The following is a 21,613-nucleotide window of genomic DNA, read 5'->3' as shown; positions in this document are numbered from 1 at the left end:
GCGCAACGGACACCTGCTAGGGATGCTCTGGGAATATACAATTTGCCCAGTAGCTGAACGGTTTGTTTTTATTGTGTTTTCTAACCTTAAGAGATCATCAAAGGCAAAGCCAATATGACGCTGTACACACACACGCACGCACACACAAATGGTCATCGTGGACCCATACTACCAATGAAATGGTAAGTACACATACTTTTTCTGGTCAAGAGGAAATAAAAGAAATAGCACTCTGCAAGGCGAATTTCCCTAGAAAGAATCCAATGAAAATGGCTGCAATTACAAAAATCGAAGGAAGAAGACCGGTGACATTATCCCCGAAGGATGCAGTTGACGTTGACCCAGGTTCATCCGCGTGTGCTACCTTTCTGGGCCTTAAGCCTTCATCTCTCAGCTGTCGATTCTCTTCTGAAAGCTTCGTCATTTCTCCCTAGAGTATTTTACACTCTTCCCTGAGTTTCCTTGTTTCAGTATCATTGAGTGAAACCCTATGTGGCTTACATCTTGTTGAGGTGCATTCAGCAGGACAGCTTTGCGAGGTTTTGTATCATTCAATGTATCATTTTCATTGGACATTTCAAAAACACATCTCCATTTAGAATCCATGAACTCATCAGATCTTGCCTCTTTACACACAGCTTCTGTATCTGAAATGTCGGTGGAGCAAAAATTGCACGATAAACTTGTGTTTACTCTTCCCGTTGGGCTCACAGTCCAAAGGCTACAGCATTACTGACAGTCACAGCCGGCCCTGGGGCAGCAATTCCACCACGGGCCTCGCACAGCATGGACGAGGCGCTGTATGTAGTCTTCAGTTTGAAACACACTTTTCTATTGGATGGATTTCACATCTTACGAATTTGTAGTGACTGCATCTGTAAAGGAGCCTTTGAATTTGAGGCCTCTGGGAAGGTCAAGATTCTGATTTCAATTCCTTTGGATAAATGCCCCAAAGTAGGAATAGCTAGACCATATGGTAATTCTATGTTTAATTTTTTGAGGAACCTAAATACTGTTTTCCATAATGATGTACCAATTTACATTCTCAACAGCAGTGTACATAGTTCCCTTCTCTCCACATCCTTGTCAACGCTTGTTCTTTTGATTTTTAATACACAACATGCTAACAGATCTTATACTTTTTATTTGCATTTTTCTGATGAATAATGATGTTGAGTACTTTTTCACATACCTGTTGGCCATTTGTAGGTCTTTTCTGGAAGCATGATTATTCAGGTTATTTGCCCGCTTTTTAATTGGGTTATCAGTATTTTTGCTTTTGAGTTGTAATTCCTTTTATCTTTTGGATGTTAACCCCTTACCTGATGTATGGTTTGAAAATATTTTCTCCCATTACATAGGTCGCTTTTTTGTTTTGTTGATTGTTTCTTTTGCTGTGGAAAGGCTTTTTAGTTCGATATAATCTCAGTTATTTTGCTTTTATTGCCTGTGCTTTTGGTGTCATAACCAAAAATTCATTGCCAAGACCAATGTCTGGGAGCTTTTTCTCTTGTGTTTCTTTCTACTAGTGTTATGGTTTCAAATTTTACATATAAGTGAAACAAAACGTAAAAATCTGACTCACCCCACACAGAAAAATGGAAATATTCCTAATAAGGAATATGTGTAACCTCTAGCCAAAACAAACAAAAAGAGCAGCTCAGAGATTGACCTCCAAAGTTTTATTACTTTTGCTTATTAAGATATATTTAATCTTTGAAAATTAAGAAATAAAGGACCTCTTATTAGAGGCAGTTTAGACAGTACCACCATGTACAGACCATACTATCATCAGAGTGAACACATGGGCTATATAGCCCTGCTGCCACTATACAGCTCAAAACAGGCTGTCCATGTGCTCTTGGAGCCTCGGTCTGTTCAGCTCTAAAGTAAGAACGAGTTGAAAAATGTCTAAGCACCATAACCTTCTCAAGGAAGTAACAATGACAAAATATCTCTTCTTAATGCTATTACAGCTTGATAATACTATTAAAAATGTTTTATCTAACAATGTCAAAATGAGATCTTATAAATAGTTAGAAAATTGTTTGATGTAGAGAAACAATCTGAAAAACTAACTTTTAAATCTCTTTTCCTCTAATAATAACAAGTTGGGGGTCTAATTTTCCTGAAAACTTACCACTATTTTTGAGTTCACTTGCCAATGTTAACAGTCAAGTCTCATTGAAAATGCCAGGGAAATAGTCCAATTATATCAATCTTCTCAGATAAGTTTAGGTTCTTAAAGACAGAAGCAACTAACAGGTGATGATACTCAGAAATGATGTGTTTAAATATGTTCCCTGCCCAATGCATTAAGTCCATTCACATATTTAATAAGAATTTTTATAAAAATATGCCTGTGTCTTTACAGGGCTAACTTTTGTCCCCTCGACTACGTTCTGAACATTTCTGACATCTAAGCTCTAAAATTCTGACCTCATGAGTAGCTAATAATAAGAGCTGAGATATTAAAGCATAAAAGCATATTTTTATGAATTCATCTTCTTCTGATTGAGATTGTCTACTATTTCATTCATGTGAAGAGAACTCTAAATGTCCCCCTGTGGGAAGAAAGCTACCATGATAATACACTGATGTAGTAGTGAGATTTTAGTATCTTAAATGTTTAGAATATGAATTTAGAAGACATACCGATGGGAAAAAAAAAAAGATGTTACTGGAAAGCAAATATAATGAAAAGGTATTAATTACAATGGCCAAAGTCTTAATAAGCCATGCAGTGGTTAACATCAGACTAAACAGAATCTGATGTATTTTGTAGGTAGGGAAAGAGGAAGAGGAGGCAGTTCCCTAGTCATATAGGAGATTTTGAATTTAAATCCTTTGACAGTCATTTTTTAAAATCTTCATTCATTACTCTATGATTATTGTTGTGGGTGTTTATCTTTAGTTGGTTTACAGTTTGTCCTGAATTAGACTGCAATTAATTTGATGCACTCTACAAATCGTGCAGACTCAACAAATGTACATTTATATGCTGTTTTTGTACTTGAACTCACAGTTTTGTATAGTTTTGTATTTTCCTTTGACTATGTTTTTGGAACTATGCTAGAGTTCATGTATATACTTTAAATTGTTTTGAAACAGAAAAACTCCTTAATTTGGGTTTCATTGTTGAAGACTTCTTAAAAAGGCTAGAATTATATTCTTTATATTTTACCATTCTCTATACATATGCATTTATCTGTTTCAGTCATATTTGTGTCTTGCAATTCAGGATACATTGTAGAATAAAGTTTAATTTTCCAAAAAAAATTTTTATAAACTATACTGAATTTCTGTAGTTATAATTATTTAAAAAGCAAACTCTAAAGATGAAATTAATTTTGAAAATAATGTAATTATATTATAAAGCATAATAAATAAAATAATACAAAACATCTAGAAAAGTATTGTCATAATCTGAAGCATTAGGTTGACTCTGAAGTCAGACTTCTCAGGTTCAATTCCTGGTTCCACCATTTCCTATTGTGTGACTTTGGACAAGGTACCTGTGCTTATTTTTATCAAATATAAAATAGGAATAAAATAGTACCCTATACCAATCCTGTGACAATTACATAAAATGATGCATGTAAGTCACTTTGTATGTTTTCTAACACACATAACAATAAATGTTGCTATAATTACTAACTGCTAATAAAATCCAACAAATCTGTATTATTAGAAAATATTAAAAGAAAAACTATTCTTAGTTTGATTCTATTAGTGCTTATTTTAAAATCCCAAAATATGCATCATATTTCTCTTAAAACCAACTGTTAAGTACTCTTTCAAATTGAAAAATGTTAAAGTTTTGCTCTGTTTCAATGAGGTACATTAGCTGACTAAAAGCTTAAAATTTTAAGTATCCTTTAAGTAAAACTCTCATGACGTGTATAGGACTGAAGTTTACAAGAATCACATTCTACATTGATTTAGCTTTTCAAAAACTTACCTAGGTAAGTTAAGTCTATCATATTAAAATCAGAAAAACATTAATCAGAAATCTGAAAGATTTTTAATTTTTTATTACTTTGTTGCTATTTGAGAAAAAGAAGCAGAAAAGTAGCTTATATAAAAATGCTATTGAAGCAGTATGTTTTGTAGGACATATTCTGAATTCAGGTCAGACTTGTTCTAATCACCACATATTCCACATCTGTATTCTGTCATTGAGGTGATGGAAGATCCAGAAATATGAAAGATTTTATGTTTGTTACATTATATATCCAGAAAGTGGGCCAAAGAAACATGTTCACCAAGAATTAAAGTTTTAAAAAATGGCCCTTTTTAATTGATGAATAATATTCCATTGGTTTTTTTTTTAATTAATTTATTTACTTTTTAAATACATTTGTCTCTGCCTTCCCCCCACCTCTTTCCCTTGCCCCCTCCCACCTTCCCTCCCTCAGCTCTTCCCCTTTGGTTTTGTCCATGAGTCCTTGCTATATGTTCCTTGACTTTCCCCTTCCCTTCCCTTTCCCTGCCCCCCCCCTTCCCTCTTGTCTCTGTTGATTTCTTTTCCTTTCAGTGTTGCTGGTCATATTTTCCTTGCTTCTTTGATGAATAATATTCCATTGTATATACACCACATCGTCTTTAGCCACTCATCTATTGCTGGACACCTGGATGGCTTCCATGTCTTGGTGATTGTAAATAATGTGAACATAGGGGTGCAGAAGTCTTTTCAAATTAGTGTTTTCATTTTCTTCAAATAAATACCTAGAAGTGGAAATGCTGGATCATATGGTAGTTCTATTTTTAGTTTTTTGAGGAATCTTTATACAGTTATCCATGTCGGCTGCACCAATTTATGGGGTTTGGGGGATGAATGAGAAAGGTGAAGGGGAATATAGTCAGCAATGTGTTAATTGCACAGTGGCAGATAGTGACTAGACTTAGTGTATAAAAATGTCAAACCACTAATTTGTACATCTGACACTAATATAATACTTATGCCAATCATGCTTTAATAAAAAAAATTAAATAATCATCTTTTAAAAAGTGGTTCTTCTTAACCCTCTAATATAAGAACTCCTGTTAGCTCATCTGCCCGATGTTCACGTTACTGCCTCTGCATGTTATTCTGGTATCAGCCCAAATGTGGCAACTCTCTAGAGAGCTCTTCTATGAGCCCTTAGCTAAGGTCATCTGCCTCTGCCTCATTTTCTGCTTTATTTTCTTCATAGCACGTACTCCTATGTTAAATTATCTTACTTAGTTTGTGTGTCTATCTCTGGCCTTTTCCCACTAGGCCATGAGCTCAGCCTTGCTCACCATTGTGCCTAGAACAGTGTCTGACTCATGAATGAATGAAAACAAGGACTAGATGGGAATCACTCAACAGTAAGTTTGCAGCCTCATCAGTGTTTATTGTCGAGGGTATGGGGGTTGGAGGTGGGTAAAATCCCACATAGATTCCTACCACTATTTCTCAGACACCTGCCCCTATTTCATGGAAAAAAAGAGTACCCTTACAGCAAAAGGGACCCCTTCCCTCATCCCGCACTTTAAAGGGCTACACGTATCACAAGCACGGTCCCCCAGATTTTAATTAAACCAGACAAGATACTCTGCCTCTTGGGATCTGGCACTCAGCACTGACGTGGCACCATCTTTAATCCTAAACATCCACTCGGACAGGTAATGCTGTCCAGGGAAATGCCTCCCCACCTTGCTTGCCCTATGTCCTCAACCAAAAGGGAGCTGTGTCTTAATTTAATAAAGGTTTATAGCATTTCAGTGTCAGCAATAAACTCTGCTTTAGAGTATGGGAGGATGTAAGGGGGAGAATTCCTCAGGTAAAGGAAGAGAAGTCAATTCACTTGACAAAACTACTGTGGGATGGTTATGTGTAAAATGAATTCTGTTGCATAGCAAAATATTTCCCAGGAGTGCTGTCTTCCTTTTTCTTTTCTTTCTTTTTTATTTTTATTTTTTTTCATGTTCTAATTCCTGACTCAGGAGATACTTGGAAATTAGGACAGTATTTGCAACAGCGGCACATAGCAGCTGTGTAAAGCTCTACATGTGAAACAGTTACTCATCCAAACATCACCAGCCCAGCAACAGAACAGATATGTGTGATAATAATTAAATTCAGTCGTGTTTTATATTTTGCCAACTTTCTATTTTGTCAATACAAATGTAGATTTTTTTTTTTTTTGGATGGGAGGACAGAATATATTTTATTTAACAATTTGCTCACTTATAATCTTAAATATTTAGACGTGCGTGGGTCTCCATTTGGATGCTTACTCTAAGATCCACAATTTTTAGGGACAGGCTTGCTTGCAATGATTCTCTCTGTCGAATATGTCCTACGCTGGCTCCCGGTACAGGTTTCTGTTACTGCATAACAAAATTATCCCACACTCAGAGGGGAAGGTCACGTGTAGGTTATAGTCTAGTTGTGTTTGGCTGGATAAACCTAGAACTCTTGGCCACTAAGTTGATTGGATCCCCTGAGGGGTTCTTTCTCCCAATCAGATCTGTCTACGTGTGGCATATTCCCTGGGGAACTGACTCTGAGCAAAGGTTTGCATGCTGGAAGTTTAATTTAGAGTATGCTTTCCCAAACAATATCTGTAAGGGAAGGATATTAAATTTCCTATTGTTGATGTAAAAAATTACCACAAAATTAGTGGCTTAACACAGAGCAATGTATCCTCTTACAGTTCTAAACAACAGAAGTCTAAAATGAGTTGACAGGTCTGTGTTCCTTCTGGCTTCTTAAAGAGAGTCTGCTTCCTTGACTTTTTCATCTTTCAGAGGTCACCTACATTACTTGAGTCGTGGTCCCTTCCTCCATCTCCAAAACCAGGAGCAGAGCATATTCTGTCTCGACTTCCTATTCTCTAAGGACCTGCGTGATTACCTTGGGTCCACCACAGGTAATCTCTCTATCTACAGATCTTTAACTTAATCACATCTGCCAAGTTCCTTTTGCCATGTAGGGTAACGCATTCACAGGATGTGGGGAGTGGTGTAGACACCTCTGGGGAGGCCATTACTCCGCCTGCCACAGAAGGGAGGGAGCCGGGCTGGGCGGAGGAGAGGCTGAACTGCGGTGCAGACGCGACAGAGAGCTCAGTCGAGCTCTCGAACAGTCTAAGCCAGGCGTGTTCTTCAAAGACGCCCCAGATGGAGGCAAGAGGCCAGGACTTTGTACTTCCCAAATTAACCAGCCAGTGCGTACTACTGCCCCAGAGAAGAAGCAAACGCTAAAGCCGGGCAGTTCCCTTCTCCCAAAGGCAGTTCCTGGGCCGGCGCCCCAGGAGCAGGGCGCTGCCGGCCGATGGGGGAAATGAATGCTTGGGTCCTGAAGACTGTACCTTTGCACCTGCTCAGCGCACCACGAAATCCACTAAAGTCTACCCCTTGCCCTGCTCAGACGCACTTGCTTTGTACAGTAGTAAGTCATACCACCTTGGAATAGCTGCTCCAGAATTCTGGCTGGTCTTTTTTTCCTGGAGAAAATTTTTAAGAACTTAAGTGGGACACTCTGTAGCCCCACTGCTGCATCTGGTTTCAGAACTGTGACTGATGCTAATAATCACCCTCCTCAAGTACTCGGTCTAGGTTACCCTTGACTAGCACCCCTACTGGTTTAGGTGGTTTACCTGGTGGGTGAAACAGGCCCTCAACCCTGAGAGATATGGTTCGTCCCTGGTCACTATGCCCGTCACACACCATAGCTACTGCATAGATCATTCATTGCCAAAACTGGGCAAGGGAGACACTCCAAGAATCCCTGCATGCCAAATGTATTTTTCCTTTCCCCAGAAGTCACACCTCCCAGAACCAGGTCAGTTAACTCTCCCAGGATGGTGACACCTTTTCTTCCTGCTGGTTTCTTGCCATAAGGAATCTGAAGTGACCAGGACTCTTGCTCAGCCCCAAGCAGAACTGTTTCTCCTTTGGAAATCAGAAGCTCTAGATCCACAAAACCTAGAGAGTTTCAAGGAACAGAATCACACATGTCCAAAGGGGGTTGGTGGCAGTGATAGGAAGGGGGTCCATTCCCGCTTCCGTCCCTTGCTCCCCAGACCCTTGCGTTCCATGAGGAACGCATAGGATGATCTGCAATGGTCTCCTCACTCTGCTCCTTCCGCCTTTGCCCCCTGCACTCTATTCTCAACAGAGTAACCAGAGCGATCCTTTTGTGATGTAATGCAAATCGTATCATTCTTCTGCTCAGAACTCTCCCATTCCCCACTTTATTCAGGTTAAAAGCCAAATCCTTACAATGGCCTTGAAGGCCCTATACAACCTCTCTCTCCCTTTATTGCTGTTCGGATATTATCTCAGGATCCCGCTGCCCACTCTTCTCCACACCGCCTCTGTGCTGTTCCTCAAACATGCCATGTACACTTCTACCCCCAGGCCTTTGTACATGCTGTTCCCTCTTCCTGAACACTGTTACATTAAAATAACGCAGGCACTGCTGCAATGAACAACTGTCCCCAAAGGTCAGGGTTAAAGCAACAGAGTTCCTGGGTCAGATGTTGGCTCTGCTCTGCACGATTCTGATTGAGAGGCCACATGATGGAGCTTCTAATTGGAACTCCGCTGGCTGAAATAAACGGCTCTTAAAGCCCTTCCCCCACCGCTATTCACAGTTCATTGGACAAAGCAGTCACATTCAATATGACGTGTAGTCCTCCCATGTGGCCAGAAGGAGGAGCATAAGAACATTAATCTACAGTCAACTGCGGACAGCTACCTTCTCCCCCAGAGTGGCATGGCTTTTGCATGTGCGCGCGCGCGCTCTCTCTCTCTCTCTCTCTCCCCCCCCCCCGACCTTCCTTAAAACTTTTGCTCATGAGTCACATTCTCAGTGAGGCCTCTCCTGACCACTCTGTGTGAATTACAACAATGCCCCTACCTCCATCCCTCTCCGTTTCATTTTTCCCCAAACTACCGTGCACGTATGCACACACATACACACATATAAACAGACTCAGAGATTTACATTTTTATTTTGTTCAATTTCTGCCTCCTCTGACCAGACATAAGCTCTCGGGGAGCAGGGAATTTTGTCTGTTCGTGTGCTGTAGTTTCCCTGGCCCCAAGGGCATGGTTCTTCAAAGGGTAAGCCCTCAGTATTTGATGAGGGAATATTCAGGGTCTATTTTAAATAGGTCTTGAATATTCTCATTCACATTAGGATTTTGAGAGATTAATTTATGGTAGTCGTTTATCTCCAAACTTCTTCTGACCTAGTTTAAGTGATGAGAAAAGAAACAAAATAAAAAGGAAATGGTGCTTCATTTTTATGTCCCTTGGTATCTGAGGCTTTGTCTGTGATTCTATCTAGGAGGGGATGCACAAGAGAGTTGTGGGCAAAATAATTTTTTTCTAAGGTTTATTAAAATGTTTTTCTGTATCGGTTCCACTATTTTTCTGACCTACAAAATACTAACATCTAATGTGAAGTGATTTTTAATCAAATATGAATATTGTTAAAATGTAGAGAGGGGATCAATCACACAGTAAAAAGTAATTCTTCAGACAATGAAGATTTTACCAATTGCAACCACAGTTTAGCAGACCACTTACCACACTAGAGAGTGGGCAGCGGTTCAAATAAATGCTGTCAGGTGGCACTAGGTTACTTCCCCGCATTTTCTCCTCTTCTGTTTTCTCTGCAAGTAATAAAACTAACAGAAAAAAAGTCCCAAATTAAAAATCCATGCCTGCCTTATGGGAAAAAGTCTTTTATTTTTAAATATCTTATGACGACTATTGGGACATTATTAAATATTATCTAAATAATATTGCAATTGGCAAGGGTGGTTAGTACCTTGGGCATACAAATCAAGAAGCAAAGTTACTTAGGAATTCAGATTTTACTACTAATTAAGTGGGCAACTTGGGATAAACTTCTGGACCTCAGTTTTCTCATTAAAAAATTATAATAATTATAGTGACCAACCCTATGCAGAATCTCTTGTGAATAAATTAGTGGTTCTAAAGCCTTTCAGGGCAATGTGACACTACAAAGCTGGGTTACTTCTTTAGTCTCCCACAGGGACTGGAGCTGACCTCGATCTGCTTGCAGATGCCTGGTACACCCCGCAGCACCCATGCAGGCCTGGGCAGGTGAGGCCCGGTGCTGTCTGACCAGTTGTCTGATTTGAGGGCTCACTGATGACTATGTAGGTTTTTGCATCTGTAGCACAGTCAGCTCTATGACTAAAAAACAAATTTCAAAATTGCTATAAGAAAAAACTCTTCTGAATATAAGGTTGCCTTTGCTTTATTAGGATACTGCAAAAGGTTCAAGCAAACATCATTGTAAGAGTGCACCACGTATATTAGAAAATTATTTAACATAAAATTGTGATATAGCCCTGGGTGAGTAGCTCAGTTGGTAGAGCATCCTCCCAATATGCCAAGGTTGCAGGTTCTATCCCCAGTCAGGGCACATACAAGAAGCAACAAATGAATGCATACGTAAGTGGAACAACAAACCAATGCCCCCCTCTCTCTCTCCCCCACTTCCTCTCTCCCTCTAAAATCAATACATTTTTAAAGATGTGATATTATGAGCTGGATCACTCACCTGGTATGAGCTAAAAATGAGCAGCACTGAAGTCTCTCCGAGATTGAAAAAATAAATAGAAATGAATATTTTCATAGGAAATAAAACACTACTAGCAACTGTATAAGAATATTGTAGGGGTATCTCAGAAATCTTTTGATTATACATGACAGATAACCAAACTCAAATGGTCTTAAGACAAAAAAGAAGGGAAATAGGGAAGACTTCTTTGCTCGTGGTATCGGAAATATCCAAAGTATCCACTTTCAGGTGAGTCTTGCCTTTCCCACAGTCTTCCCATGCCTTATATGAGCCAGTGGTAATTTTTAAAATGTGTCCAGCTTCCATTCTCCGTTCCTAATTAGAACTCAATTTCTTTTTGGGGAATAACGTCTCCTCACCTTGTTGAACCTTAATGAGAAGGTAATGCCAGCCACCTGCCTCACCTCTGCTGAAACTGAGAGGAACAGATTTCACCTCCCTGTGTCCTCCCCTTCCCCAGCCCTAGGGTCGTGGACAGACATACGACTTAAACTTAGTCAGATAGATGCTGCTTCCTGAGACTCTTCGATCTTGACTAAGTTCCACAAGGAAGGAAGGAGCAGGGACAAGGCCATTCCAGAATCTTCATAAACAACATCTGCTGTGCTTCCCAGCCAGCAGCAAAGTCTTTGCTCCTGCCCACTGTCAAGCCTGGTTTTTCATATCTAGTCAAACCTGGGAGCCCCAAAGCGTTTTCCTTTGCTTAGGATGCTTAGGGGCTGCTGCTTGACTGGCAGAGTGATGAAGACTATGGGGGTGGCCACGCAAAGGAGCGCCTCCCCTCTGTGCTCCCACGGCACTGCGTGCTGTATCTTTTCATACGCCCCTATCACATTACACTACTGATTTGCCCATCTGTCTTCCCCACCAGACTAAGATTTCCCTTATGCATAGTCAAGTGTCCAGTCAATATTATGCATTCAAAACTGTGTTGAATGAATAGATAAATGAATGAATGAATCTCTTTGAAGAGAAAGACATTCTTGTATTAAACAATTATAGAATTTAAGGCAGTATATTATCATGAACAGATCATAAAGGCTCTTTACAAAATGTTGAATTTGTCAGAAAGAATTTTTTAAGCTGTTTTATGAGGAGTTATTGCACATTCTTTGAGGATCTATATACCTGTCAGGATTAATCTTGTTTCATCCCTAAAATTTAATCTGAAGGTTTCTTCTGGGCAGACTGATGCCTATCTAATGGAGATAAATATTATCCATTTGCCACCAGAAATGCCTCTTGCTAATTAAATAAAGAATCAAAATCCCCAGCTTGATCTCAGCCTGTCAGCACCACCCCAAGGAGCCACGCCCTGGCTGAGTGGGAAAAGACCTGGCGCATCCCTTGCAGGGAAGCGCTCCTCAGTGGGCACCCGCTCCTGCAGCCCTCCCATGTGAGGCCTGTGCCCTTCAATCACGTAAGCCACAGGTCAGACCTCGCCGCAGGGTCATGGCCAACTCTAGTACCTCTGTGGGCGGGCACACATGCCACCCAGGGTGGGCTGGGCAGTGTGGTGGTCATCAGGCTGCTAAGGGTGGAGGGCAGGGCATACAACCCAGCAGGGCCTTCCTTTTCCTCTCCCCTTTGCCCTTCCTTTCTCTTGTCTTCCTGAGCAAAGCAGGCAGGCCTAAGGCCATTCGGAGGTGGAGCAGGTACAGGTGGGAGTGCCCCAGCAGGAGTCGCCCCATTGTGGGGAGGTGGGCCCCAGGACACAGGCCTGCTAGTCTCCAGAGCCTGAGTCAGTGAGGAGGGCACCCCCCTGCCTGGGCACAAGGTTGTGGAGGGGGTGAGAGATTGGGCACACATGGAGGGACTGATCAAATACGGTAATCTATTAAGTGCAATGTAAGCTAGGCTTCTCATTGTCAGAAAATGGAATTAGAAATATGGCGAAGGAGTCCTGCCCCGGTGACTCAGTTGGTTAGAGCATCGACATGATACACCAAGGCTGTGGATTCAATCCCTGGTCAGGGAACATACAAAAATCAACCGATGAATGTATAAGGAAGTGGAACAACAAATCAAAGTCTCTCTCTCTCTCTCTCTCTCATCAATAAATAAATAAAATAAAATAAGAAATATGGAGAAGGAGAAACAATCAACCCTGCAGTAGTGGGTGGCAACTGATGTGTCAATCTGAACTCAGAGTTCTATAGATAGATAGTATATTCATTTCCTAGAGCTGATATACCAAGTTACCACAAATTGGGTGGCTTAAAACAACAGTCATTTATTCTCTCACCATTCTGAAGGCCAGAAGTCTGAAATCAAGGTGTACGCAGGGTCACACTCTGTCCGAAGGCTCTGGGGGAGAGCCCTTCCCTGCCCCTTCCAGCCTCTGGTGGCTCCATGTGTTCCTTAGCCTGTGCCCACATCACTCCAGTCTCTGTCTCCTCCTCTTCTCTGTGTGTTTTCTCCTCTGTGCATCTCTAATAATACATGTGATTGTGTTTAAGTGTCCCTGGAAAATTCAGAATAAGCTTCTCTTCTCAGATACTTAATTACACTTTTTCATATAAGGTAATATTCACATGTTCTAGTGATTAGGATGCCTAGTTCCAGGGGCAGGTAAGAAAAAAATACAAGATGAGACTGAAACATCTGGTTATACTGGGAAATGAGAAATTACAAAAGAATGATAGAGACATATCAAAAGGACCCAAAAGCCAGCTTGAGGAGGCTCCCTCTGACCCAACTGGGAACAATTTCAGCATCAAAATGAATAATGATAATAACGTTGAGTAAAATAAGAAACCATGGGCCCATGGAAATAAAAATAAATTAATGAATCAATCAAAAATTTCCTGAGGAATGAGTATTTACAGTTTCAAAGTACCTCCACACAAAATGCTTATTAATTACAAAAGGGAAATTTTCAGGAGAAAAGCCTGGAGACATCACTTAATGAAATGACAAAAATGAACATCAAAAATGGGACAGATTGAATTGTGTACCGCTAGATAAGATGCAAGAAGAAGAATACAGCATCTTCTTAATATCCCTGCTGAAGATGCATAAACTCCACCTCGTTATGACGAGATAGCAGGCAAACCCAAATTGAGAAATAACTGACCTGTAACCTTCAAAGTGGCAAGGTCATGCAAGTGAAGACTTATTCCAGGTTGACAAAGACGGGGGGGGAGTAAAAGGGAGGAAGAAAGAAAAAAGAAAAAGAATAAAGGGGGAAAAAACAAAGAAAAGTACAGACCAATATCTCTAAAAAATAGGGCTATAAAAATCCTTAGTAAAATATTAGCAAAGAGAATTCATCAATATATAAAAAGAATTATGCACCATGACTGAGAGGATTTTTTTCGAGGGACACAAGGTTGATTCTATATTTGAAAATAATCCATGTACTTCAGCACATTGACAAGTAGTGGTGGTGGCAGCCAGGGGGCTCCACTGAGCAGTGCCGGGCACAAGGAGGTGGGGCCAAGCAAACCTGGCAAAGTGAAAAAATTGGACTCTGCACAAGTGGCTTTTGTTCAACCAAAGTAAATTGCTGCACAGCACACGTATTAGGTGAGTCCAAGGTTGTACATTAAACACTTGTATGTTTGGGTGGCAGGGCCACTGGAAGCACAGGGACAAACAGGAGAAGGGTTGGCTTGTGGCCTCAAGTGCTAAATGGGAGAGCCCAATCCCCCAAGGACAGAGAAATCCCGAGAGTCGTGTCCAGGAGCAAAGAAAAACGAGAGACCCTGCGTGAAGTTGGCAATGCCCATTCTGGAATGTTTGCTTAGGGGCTTTGTGTTTAAATTTTAACCACATCCTTTTAAATTTGAATTTGAACTTGAAATCATTGACCTGACACCTTTCCTAACCTATACCAAAGGTGAAGACAGAGTCTGAGAGAGTTCGGGTCTGATAGCTAATTTCAGACCACTCAAATGAGCTTTGGTCTAGTGTGCTTCTCTCATGAACTGCTTATGGGCTCCAAACATAGAGAGTATTTCTGTATGAAATACTTTGAATTACCAAATCCTCTGCCAGGGACTCATCTCCTAAAATGAAAAGGCTTCCAGCTGCCGATGATGTTCAGAACAGTGGAAGTATCACGGCTCTCTGCCTTGTTGGCATCCCTTCAGCATCCGCCGTTCTGGCACCGTCACAGGCTGACAGTGTCCTGACGTCCCACTGAGGCGAAGCTCTGCTGAAGGCCCGCTCTCCCCTGGCCGTCAGCCTAAGTGCCGGGAGCTAAGGCCCTCGGGAACAGCCCTTAATCAGTTAGGAATGGGAGTTGGAGGACAAAAGCCCAGCTTCCATGTCTCTGAGAGGCTGTTCTTCACAAAATTTAATGTGCTTATGGCTCACCTGGGCATCTTAATAAAACGTGGAGTCTCAAGCAGCAGGTCTGGCTGGGGCCTGAGATGCTGCATTTTTAACAAGCTCCCAGGTGAAGCCGGGGCTGCTCGTCTGGGGACCACACATGGACTCTGATGCAAGCACTTTCTGCTGTTTCCTCCCAGATAAATGGCTTGTTCTCAAATTCATGTTGGAGGGTCTGTTTCTTGGAGAAGGACTTTTTCCTCTCCTTCTATTTTGTGCTCCTTGTTCTCAGTTTTTCTAAAGCCCAGCCACTACCTTGCAATGTGACTCAGGGCAAACACTTCATTTTTTCCTCTCCAGAATGAGGGGGTCAGGCTGTCTAGTTCCCTTCCCACTCCAACATTCGAAAGATGTTCTCATTATCACACTTTCCACTCTCTCCCCAATCAGCCTTCCTGCGTTTGTGCATGACCTTTTAAAATCAAGCTGGCTTCACATTCTGCTCATCTTCAAAAGATGTCTCTAAACAGAAATGGAAAATGGAAGCCTTTTCTTCAAACATAATAGCAAAAATGACATTTTCATTGTGCAAAAGAAAAAGAGACCATTCAGAAAAACATAAGAATAGTAGTGTTAGGCTGAGGCTATTAAAATGGAAATCAGTGTGAAACCAACAAAAGATATGAAACCGTAATCAAAAGACATCTAAATAGGAGAGAGTATGTAGAAGAAAACACAATAGTCGGTTTGTGTACTGTGTCTACTTTTTGACCAAACATCCCTAACATACATATACAGATACAAGCTGTCCCCTTTAACATAATCTCTTTGGAAAGCCAATTTTTCATACCTATTCTTAAAACAATTTTTAAATTCCTCAAGTTTACAGGGAAACAAGTATAGGAGTACATGTATATATAATATTACCACTTTGTCACTGCTTTTTTCCCGGAAATAATACAACCCAACTTAAACACAAACTCTATTTCCCATAACTTAATAAATTTCCTAAAATATTAATAAATAAAAGTCATACCTGGAACTGTCAGCTATTGCTGTATAACAAACAACCTCTTACCATGGTGACATACAACAACAGGAAATGTCTCACTCATGAGTCTGCATGTCTGGAGGCTCCACTGCGGGCTGTAGGTCTGCAGGTTAGCTAGCAGGGCTCTGCAAAATGTGAATTCAGCCTGGCACCCAGATGCTGGTGGAGCAGCCACTCAGGCATATAATCTTTTCATGACAGAAGCCAGACATTCCCAAGAACAGGAATATATGGTTCCTGGAAAGGCTAGGTTTGGAACTGGTATACTTTTACCTTCCCACAATGCATTTCAAAGCAACTCATATGACTGAGCCCAACATGAATAAATGCCCCCTATGGAGTTATCAGTAGATTAAGTAAATATCTGCTGAACAATATAATCTGTCAAAATGATAGTAAGAACTCTAGAGATGTTTTCCAAGAAGATGTGCCAAAAGTGATACAAGTGATAACATTGTCACTGAGATAAGTATATAGCTACATGAAAGGACAATCTTGAGGCACAAATTTTAATTTTTTGGTTTAAAAAAGTTATTTTTTATGCTTTTTATAAAAGTCAAACTTCATGCTTGTCTAACTGAATGCATCTAATTTTTATCTATCCCTATATGGAATGGAAACCTACCTAGAGAGGATCCTGAAGGTTATCAAGTCTATGGTTCCTTAGTTCTTCTCTTTCATAAAAAATAAAATAAAATAATATAATATAAAATTAAATTAAATAAATATTTAAAAGGAAAAGCAAAATTAACAGACTCTCCATTCTGCTGTCTCCGAGCTGGAGCTTAGCAGACCATCTGCTCAGCACCACATGTTCGTTGGGGTCATTTCGGTTCTGCGGTCAGCTGCTTTGGACAGTCAGCAGCCCTGAGGAAAGCCAGGTGTTCCACTACCTTAGCTGCTGCTTTCAAGTCAGCAGCATACCCCGCACGCTGCTTCCGCGCCAAGCTTCCACTTCGTCACTCATAAATGCTCTCCCCGGCACAGCCGCCCCTAACAACGTGATGCCTATGAATCTGTCCTATGCGGGAGGTTTTCTGGTGTCCTGTGCCTTAATGAGAACTGCTTTGTAAAGTCACTGATTTCAGCTCTAAAAAGTGTAGTAGCTTTTCTGTGCTAAGGGCGGAGAATAAAAATTATTTAACGTTCTAGATTTTGTCTTCCGTAAAGAAGAGAGTCTCTTGGGATTTGCTGGGATCATTAGGAATGAGATAAGAGTTTCTAATCATAAATTCTCTAGATTAAAACCAAAACGTTGCCTTAGTTTGTTGAGTGACTCTGATGTGTCTGCAAAAATCTGCACTTTTCTTTTTGTTTGGCAGCGGGGGTAATTTCATAACAAAATGATGGGTTAACAACAAAAGGTTATTTGGAGCCACTGTATTACATTAAGAATCAGAAGGAGGATTTTGAATGAAGGCTTGAGACACGGGTACACATCCCACCTGACAGTAAATGGCCGGTAAAAGAAAGGTGAGAAAGAGAGAGAGAGAGAAGAGGGGAAGGAAGGGAGGCAGGCAGGCAGGCTCTAAAATCAGCTTCTACAGCAAAAGGTACACATTCTCTGGACATTATTTAACTAATCAATTCTTAACTCTCCATCACCTGTCAAATTCTTCAGACCTCACTATTTATTAACTTACCAAATACACAAGCACACGCTGTGAGTTTTCTACGTTATCTCATTTAATTCTCTGCACAGTCCTAAGATGAGTGTAGCCATCCTCCCTATTTAAGGGTGACAAAGCCAGGACGGCCTCAGTTCTGTCAACCTCTGTCGCCCCACATTACCCCGATCCTGCAGGGAGCAGGATCGGGGCCAGGGCAGCGGTGCCGCAGGTGCCCTTTGGATCCGGGCGGGCCCGGGGCGGACCGCGCGCACTCCGCGGAGGGGCTTCTCCCGCTGGGCCCAGCCATGGCGCGGCCCGGGCCCGGGGAGGTGCACATGAGCCAGACCATCCAGCCGGCGCATGCCAGCTCTCGCGGCGAGCTCAGCGCGGGCCAGCTGCTTAAGTGGATCGACACCACCGCCTGCCTGGCGGGTAGGAGCGCGACGGCCGGGGCAGTCGAGGAGCGGGGCTGGAACGGGTACAGAATCGGGGCGCGGGGTGTCTGGGGACTAGAAGGCGGGCTGGGGCGTAGGGGTGCGGGATGGCGGGAACGCAGGATGGCTGGGGTCAGGACTTGGGAGATCCTGGGTAACCCATCCGAGCGTGGAAGTCGGCGCCTGGCTCCCCAGCCCGCGCCGCGCCAAAACCAGGACCAGGACCCGGACCAGGACCCAGGATGAGTGAGGAGAGGAAGATATTTTGAGTTGTGAGTCCTGTGCAGCTGGGACCATAATGATTAAGCTAATTCATCCAACACTGGGAAAGACCTAGGCCAGAAGGTCTCAAACATTTTAGGACTCCCTTACCCCATTAAATAAAAGAGGACCCCGGAGTGCTTCTGTTTATATGAGTTATTTTTATCCATACTTACCATATACAAAAAATAAATCCATTTAAAAAGGAATAGGAATGGCCCAGACTGGTGTGGCTCAGTTGGTTGGGCTGCAAACCGAAAAGTCGCTGGTTCCGTCCCTCTCAGGTCAGGGCACTGGCCTGGGCTGTGGCCGCGCGGCCCCTCTCGGGGCGCCTTGGAGAGGCAACCGATGATGTTTCTCTCTTACACGTTGATGTTTCTTTCCCCTTCTTTCTCCCTTCCTTCCCTTCCCTCTAAAAATATAAATAAATGAGATCTTTAAAAAAAAAATAACAGGAATGAACCCATTTCATATTTTTATTGAAGAAGAACTGTATTCTCAACAATAACAAAAATGTACTTTAAGGACCAGTATGGGTTACATTTCTGCATATCTCTTTAATGTCTGGTTAAATAGAGGATCACTCACTTCTCATATTATTTCTGCATTCGGTGTGTTGCCTACCACCCACTTACTGAGTCTCTGCTCAGGTCCTTTGCACCTGATTTCCCCTTTACCATGGTATTCTTCTCTTGGCCTTTTCCATACATTGCATCTCAGCTTAAGTATCATTTCCTTAGAGAAATCTTTTCCAGCCATGCTTACATTTGCACCCTTTTGTCAATTTCATCGCAATGCTTTTTCCAGCTTATACTGTCAAGGTAAGAAACATCCAAACAAACGTGGAGAGAATAAATATTTATAGGAATTTATTTGAGCCAAACTGATGACATATGCCAGAAGCAAGATTTCAAATGCTTCAGACAGTAACAGTTTTGCAGCTTCTTTTATGCATTTGAAATTAAGGAAGGGGGTGTGAGGAAGATGGGAGAAAGCAAGCCAGGGATTGGAGTGCAGCATAGTTAAAATTATGTGCTTTCCTGAGGGTTAATACTCCCTTCAAGGGATGTTACTTCTGGAATCTCAAAGCTGTGTTAACCTTAGATGCACAAGAACAATGGTTGGCTTAAAATCTTCCACTAAAGAAGTGATGTACCTGGGGCATGACCTGCTCAGTAGAAATTTAGGATGAGATCATCCTGTGAGGTTACTTTCCATAGAACCACCCACTTTTTTTGGTCCACAATACTACTTAGCACTGCCTGTAATTATTTTGTATATTGAACTGTCCACCTATTTATTTCCTGTCTTGCTGATTAGCATGTGAACTAAAGCTAGTTCTGCAGTGCTTAGTAGCACTAAATGAAAACCTCCTGATTATATGGATGGATGGATGGATGGATGGGTGGATGGTTGGTTCCAGGAATTGAAATCTCATTTCTAAAAGGAAGACAGGCTTTGCATAAGTCTCCTCACAGACTCGGCAAATGTTCCTTTTCAAGTAAAATATGTTAAGATAAAATGTTAGAGCTGGAAGGAGCTTTAAAGATCATGTATCCCAGGTCTCTTATGTCACAGAGGGCAAAAGTAAATCTCAGATGATTACAGACCCCTGTTTTGCTCAATGAGTGTTAATAGAGTTTCTAATTCCCTGTGTGTTAACCACCTGCAAAATTCAGTCATATATCTGATGCCAATCTGTTTGTTTGTTTTCTGTTTGTTGGTAGGTCTGTTTGGTTTCTGTCTTAATAGTTTTTTATCAGGATTTGAGGTGGGCTATAATAACATAATGGCAGCATGAATATAAAATTAGTCCACATGAAGGAGAAACAAGTATAGAAATCATTGAGGTTGCTAATAATAATGATGCCTGTTGCCAAGGCAACTGAATACATTATGTGAATATTGAAGTGACTTTTTTTATTGTTGTTCAGTTACAGTTGTCCCAATTTCCCCCCCTGGCTCCCCCCTGCCCCCGCCCCCGCTCCCTCAGTCCATACCCACCCTGTTGTCCATTATCATGAGTCCTTTACACCTGTTCTTTGACTTGACCCTCCCCTTCTTTCCCCCACTATTCCCCTCCTCCCTCCGCTCTGGTCCCTGTCAGTCTGTTCCTCATTCCCACATCTCTGGTTCTATTTTACTTGTTTATTTGTTTTGTAGTGACTTTTAAAGTTACCTCACTTAGTGCCTCTGTCCTATAGTGCAGGAACAATTGCCCTCCTACAATTGTCATAACAATTTCTGTGGTTTTACATCTTTGGAAACTCAGACCATAGGATGATTTCATAGATAACCAATTACTCTGGACCTTAACAGTTATGTTACTAACAATACAGTATTAAAGAAACCTTCATAATAAAATTTACTTGGAAGCATGAACAATGACTGTGTTAAACACTCCATGCTGAGAAGAGGCACCACATAAGCAAGGTACATCATTTAGCCAAGATGGAACTAAATCCGAGGCAGAGAAATGCTCCACCACGCTGCTCTATTTTATACAATAGGAGTAACACAAAAACTAGGTTTTCTGTCATTTTCCCAACCAGAGTTCCTTATTGACCGGCACTTCTGTATAGCCCCAGTCCTATAATAAACAACAACTGCAGTGATGGCCCCAAGGCATGCCCACAAGACATTCTAAAATATCTTCTCAATAATTTAAAGGAAGATTAAATACATTCACTATCGTTTTGGCATAAGACCTCATCTGTCACTGACTCCACTATTCTTTTAGCCCTTTAAGCCTAGAGGCTTGAAGCCATTTTGAGTCATTCTTCACACTCCATATCCATTTCTTATTTTGAAATATCCCAAACACTTTTCCCTCCTTATTTCACTTGTGAATCTTTTCCAGGGTTCATTCACTCTCTCAAGAATGGCACCCAATCCATCCAGTTATGCAAGTCATACATCTAGGAGTCATCCATCTTTGATAACTCTTACCTTGCTTCTCCCTCCACCTATTCAGTCTATGAGCCATGTCCTATCTATGTCACACGAAAGAAATCTCTTAAACCCGACTGCATTGCTCTGCCTGCACTACCACCACCTTGTCCAAGCCATCTAGGTGTGGTTCCTTAAAAACCATGTTTTCTTCAGAACGCTTAGTTAATTTTGTTATCATTTATTCATTTAATTAATCCCTGGCTCCTCTACTAGACTCCATGAGAACAGGGATCAGGATTATATTATATTTTTAGTACCTCTCATAGAGGCTGGCATAGCACAGTTGTTCAATTAGTTAAAGGAATGAATGAATGAAGGTATCACAATTTTTATCAAGCGTCATTTTTATACTTGGATCACAATCACATAGCTACTCTGCTACTTTTCCTCCCTGCTTCCGAGGGAATCAGAAATAGTTTCAAGGCTTTTCCATTTT

At 41.3% G+C, this 21,613-nt stretch overlaps 1 protein-coding gene and 1 pseudogene across 2 annotated transcripts in view; one reads left to right on the top strand and one right to left on the bottom strand.

Moving 5' to 3' along the window:
- Positions 1–205: 205 nt before the first annotated feature.
- On the bottom strand, positions 206–17,837 carry LOC129074504 (vesicle-associated membrane protein-associated protein A-like; annotated as a pseudogene).
- The window catches only part of ACOT12 (acyl-CoA thioesterase 12), a 39,786-nt gene continuing 36,000 nt past the window's right edge, over positions 17,828–21,613 (top strand). For both annotated transcript variants that reach the window (XM_054578549.1, XM_054578550.1), the window contains exon 1: positions 17,828–17,962. In XM_054578549.1, coding sequence (XP_054434524.1) covers positions 17,836–17,962 — 127 coding nt within the window. In that variant the 5' untranslated portion in view covers positions 17,828–17,835. The remainder of the gene's footprint in view (positions 17,963–21,613) is intronic.

This window comes from Pteronotus mesoamericanus, unplaced genomic scaffold (assembly GCF_021234165.1).
Source record: "Pteronotus mesoamericanus isolate MK-2021 breed Mesoamerican mustached bat unplaced genomic scaffold, CSHL_Meso_final contig_50, whole genome shotgun sequence".
NCBI lineage: Eukaryota > Metazoa > Chordata > Mammalia > Chiroptera > Mormoopidae > Pteronotus > Pteronotus mesoamericanus.
Note: the sequence above shows the minus strand (reverse complement) of the source record. Positions and strands in the feature narration are given on the sequence as shown.